We start from the raw sequence: 5,000 nt of genomic DNA, 5'->3' as shown, positions 1-5,000 counted from the left end.
AGATTGGTCAGGTGGGTAAAAACCGAACCATTTTTTTCTTGTCTCATAATGGTGGATGTAAATCCAAGTGCACGAATATGAAAATCTACCGAACATCTAGTGGTGACTGTGGCTGTGAGGATCATGCAAAAAGGCTGAATAAGATAGATGCCAAAATGTTCCTCTTTTCCTCCTATGAATAGACACCGCCAGAGGTGAGATACCCCCGCCAGAGTGATCTGATTAGATCAGCTCAGAAACGAACCCAATGAATGCAGTTGCAAAATGTTTATTGCCGTTCTAGGTATCTCGAATGGCCAAACCTTTTCAGTGATGGGGTATCCCTGCCAGACATCCCATCCCCCATAAAACCACCACTCAAAAGTAAGCTAATTTAGCTCAGATGATACCAGTTGAAAAAAAGGTTTAGTACCATCCCAGGTATCATGAATGGACACTACTTGGCAGTTTCGACGGCTGGGTACCCCATCAAGACACCGCCAAAATGCCATCCCCCAAAAGTTAGCTACATTTGGTCAGAAGTGCCCCTAATGAAACCGATTGCAAAATGTTTAATACCACCCGAGGTAGCACGAATGGGGACATCACCCCAGCCAGACGTCCCCTTAAAGGCCAACCCAGCCACCCAAACAGAATCAAGAACCGATTAGGTCACAACCAAACCCAATAAAGCTAGTAACAAAATGTTTAGCCTAATCCTAGGTATCGCGAATGGACACTCCCAGGCAGTTTCAGTGGTGGTACCCGCCAACACCCCCCCAGAAAGTCACCAAAAGGGAGTCAGAAGTAATCCAAAGAAACCAGTCGCAAATGTTTAACACCACCATTCAAAGTATCACGAAGAAACACTTAGAAAAATAAAGACAACTCCGATTCCATTTTACAAACATTTGTTTCTCCTTCACATCCCGATGCAATCTAGGGCAAGACAGACAGCAGGTTGAGCGAACCTGTGGCGCATCTTTTAGTAGAATGAGTCATAGTGGTTGTAATGCAGTTGTTTGGCTGCTACTAAAATGATCAATAATTATTTTATATGATATACACAACGAGACTGGTTACAATATCTCCCGAAAAATACCAGTACTGGTATATCATTACAAAATTAATCACTATCTTCTATACTCATTATTTAAATAAGTGAAAAGGCACAGATTACATGACCATTTTATGTTTATAGCGAAACAGAAATGAATGAAGCAATCATTCCTGAACGGGCAAAGGAGACAGCAAATCATATTGATGATTGAGGTAAAATAATGTAGCTCCTAATGCATCGTGGTGCATGTTGTATTTACAGTACAGACAATAAGCATGTGTTTGCATTAACATAGTGACATGAAGAAAATAGCTGATGAAGCAGCATTTCTCCTCATGCTTCAATTGGTGGTAACAAGGAAATAACTGCCACCCTCACGCAGAAAAAGCAGCGAAGGGACTCGCTTTGTTTTGGTATCGTGGAGCCTTGGCGGCCAAACACAATGTCCCCTGGTTGCCCCGCTGGATGCGATCTGCGTGACACACCAAACAGGTTATATTTTAGAGAGGTCTTTCGCGTCCCTTTTCACTCACTTGTTTTTCGTGATAGTCAATTGTTGTGGTTTATTATATTATGGAGTTTATATAGGCCATCTAAACGACTAAAACTATAGTATAGAATCCATAGCAGCTCATTATGTTCTCTATACTTAGTCTGAGGCAGAAGTATGGCAGTGGTAAATAGGCATGGATGAGACTGAATATCTTGACAATGCAAGAGATGTATTTGACCTGTTTCGAAATACATTTCCGATGAAAACCACCATTGGATATTCACTCTCATTCATACTTCTTTTCTACATTTGTCGCAATGAAGAGATGAACAAGAGGAAGGCCACCTGTGCTTATGGCCGAGGGTGCCACAGCACAAAGCACCCATACTGGTACAGGGTCACATTGCAGACGCTTTGCATGGTCTGGACCATCATCTTATTCTTATTCTGCCTGCACATTCTGCAGCGCCGGTTCATTAGAGACGGATACCAGCGCTCACGGAAGGTAATGCTCGGTGGAGACCGTGGGTGGGCGCCCTTCGAGGCTGCGATCTCCGGCCAGCCTTACCCTTGGGGGTCCAGTCAGAGTCGAAATGGGCAGGGGTTATGGGGCATGAGGCCTGCCTTGCAAGCTGGCGACTGATGAACTCTGCGAACTCCCCTCGATTCGAGCTTAGGTCAAGTTAGGTTGACCTACATGAGGCAAAGTCGTTGGCAAGCTCACGGCGGAATACGAGCATGGGTAGCGATGGCTGGGCTCAGAAACAAGTGTGGCATGGCTAGTATATCTGCTATAGAATGTAGGAAAAAGGATTCCTTAATCTGTCAGGTATCCCACCACCGAGAATGTCGTGCAATGGATGCTTACCAATTGTTATCGGTTACCTTGAGTTTACTTCTGAGCGAGTGTAGCTCACCTCTGGGGGATGGTTTTCTGGGGAATCTTGGCGGGGTATCCCACCACTGAAACTGCCTGGAAGCTTCTATTCGTGAAACTAAGGGTGGTGGTACGTACTTTGCAACTGGTTTCATTGGGTTCACTTCTGAGCTACTCTATCTATCTTCAGGGGTTGTTTTGGGGGCATCTACTAAATGTCCAGCTGTGAACATTATCAGCTAATATAGTTTCCTTTTTGGTAGATGAGAGTGGCTTCTGGGGGGCATCTAGCAGGGTTATCCCACCACTGAAAATGTCCATTTGGCAGCTGGTTTCATTGGGCCCACTTCTGAGCTAATCTAGCTCAGAAACATCGCCCCCCCACCATTTACCCATATCTCATGACATTTTGGCATTTGCTTCAAAGGTCTCTGAGCGGGTTTAGCTTACCTTATTCAACCCTTTTGTATGACCCTCACACCCACAAGAAGGCTTTCATATTTATGCATTTGGATGTACATAAATCATCATGACACAAGAGAAAATTGGTCTGTTTTTTTAGCTACCCGTCATGGGCTCCTGGTCTAATATGAGAGGTGTTTATGCATTAGTGAAGGGAACACTGAACGCCCTAAATTATGTGTTTGTGTGTGTGTGTGTGTGTGTGTGTGTGTGTGTGTGTGTGTGTGTGTGTGTCATAGAGATAGAGATAGAGATAGAGATGGAGACGGAGAGAGAGAGAGAGAGAGAGAGAGAGAGAGAGAGAGAGAGAGAGAGAGAGAGAGAGAGAGAGAGAATGAGAGAGAGAGAGAGAGAGAGAGAGAGAGAGAGAGTTTCACATATACTTTTATGTGTGAACATGTATTGAGACATTTAGCCGTCTAGATGAATTCACAGCCAACCTTCTGCTCACCACAGAGAAGCCACCGAACCCAAGCTCCCTCTGCATTCTTCGGCACCCAGTCTGCCCGAGGACCCCAAGAAGAAGCCCGCCAACACACACCCTCACAAGCAGCCGGCGACGCTCACTCTGGCCTCGCACTTCTCTCCAAGAAACAAGCCGCCTATTCCTGCCAGAGACACGGACGCGAGCTGCGCCATTGCATCCAAGAGTCCGCCGCTTCTTCCTCCCAGAGACATGGACGTGAGCTTCGCCATTGCATCCAAAAGTCCGCCACCTCTTCCTCCCAGAGACATGGACGAGAACTGCGCCATTGCATCCAAGAGTCCGCCGCTTCTTCCTCACAGAGACATGGACGCGAGCTTCGCCATTGCATTCAAAAGTCCGCCGCCTCTTCCTCCCAGAGACATGGACGAGAACTGCGCCATTGCATCCAAAAGTCCGCCGCCTCTTCCTCCCTGCGACAGCGAAGAGCCCATCTACGGTGTAATTGAACCCACTCCTTCCTGGAGAGACAGTACCCCAGGTATCAATTTCTTGTTCGGTCAGAAATCAAAAACCTTAATTAAAGAATCGAAAGAAGAGACAAAAAAGGGCCGAAACACTGCAAAGAAGGGACTTTTCTCCAGATGGAAAAAGGAGTCAGGCTATACTAATGTCGTCCGTGAAGATGACAATAACATAGCATCATCGGCGTCTTGGTATGAAAGTCCTCCCTATTCTGAGGATTCTGAGATTAGTACAGAAGATTATTATGAATCTTTGGGTCTGAACATGGTAGATTCTGAGCGCATCTTTTCAAATGACACACTTCCTTATGCTGAAGAAGAAGGAGCGCAGCCAAGCTCAATGGAAGATTCTATCAACCACTTTCTGACGGAAGAGTACAATTACCTGACTTCCTTAAGTGATATAAAAGCTGCCAGGGAATTGTCTCCACAGTTGCAGAATCTTCTACGCGGTGTAGATGCACTAGAAAAAATGCATCATGATTTGTATAGCGACCTATATTATTCGCGTCACTCATACTCATCGATGGCACAAGCATTCCTCACTCACCGGGAAGAACTTGAGTTTTACAAGTACTATTTAATGAATGCTCCTCTGATCATCGAAGCTTTGAGTAATATACCAGAGCCTAACCTAGAAAAACATCCCAACCTGAGGGAATCACTAAGAACCTCGTGGAAAAGAGTGCACTTCTATTTCATGAGTCTGGAAAATTTCCTGTCTAAGGTTCCTGAGGACGAGAGACCCGTTATGAAAGAAGCTGTGACTATGCTCACGGAGCTGAATCGTCGCGGGGACACAGGTATCCTCATTGATGGAGTGAAAGACTGTCCTTACAACTTGCACATTAAGGTGCCGTTGCTACTCCACAGTTCCTTCAAGATAAGAGGTCCAGGGATGCAGAGGAAAGACTACCGCGTCCTCCTCTTCACCGAGGTGCTGGTCGTCACCCTCCCTGAAGGAAAGTTCCACAAATTTCAAAGTAGCCTACGTGTCGAACAGGTGTTCGCCGTCCTTCCGAACGCCAACCCGGCTGCCTCGTTTGGCTTGGAGATGTTGGACGAAGGAAGAAAAGGGAGGGTTTCCTATATCTTTACAGCACCCAGTGAACAGACCAAAGAGAGTTGGGTTGGTGAAATAACACGTCTCATGAATAACATCGCGGAGAAAGTGAAAGAGG

General features: G+C 45.8%; 1 protein-coding gene across 2 annotated transcripts in view; it reads left to right on the top strand.

The window, feature by feature from the left end:
* LOC122262102 (uncharacterized) overlaps positions 1 to 5,000 on the top strand; it is an 11,607-nt gene that overhangs the window by 5,090 nt on the left and 1,517 nt on the right. For both annotated transcript variants that reach the window (XM_043030044.2, XM_086545847.1), the window contains one exon: positions 3,328 to 5,000. This exon is cut by the window's right edge and continues 1,517 nt beyond it. In XM_043030044.2, coding sequence (XP_042885978.2) covers positions 3,328 to 5,000 — 1,673 coding nt within the window. The remainder of the gene's footprint in view (positions 1 to 3,327) is intronic.

Source organism: Penaeus japonicus, unplaced genomic scaffold (genome assembly GCF_977035675.1).
Source record: "Penaeus japonicus unplaced genomic scaffold, GWHDUDI00000001_assembly GWHDUDI00000017, whole genome shotgun sequence".
Taxonomy (NCBI): domain Eukaryota; kingdom Metazoa; phylum Arthropoda; class Malacostraca; order Decapoda; family Penaeidae; genus Penaeus; species Penaeus japonicus.
This window is presented reverse-complemented; position numbering and strand designations above follow the sequence as displayed.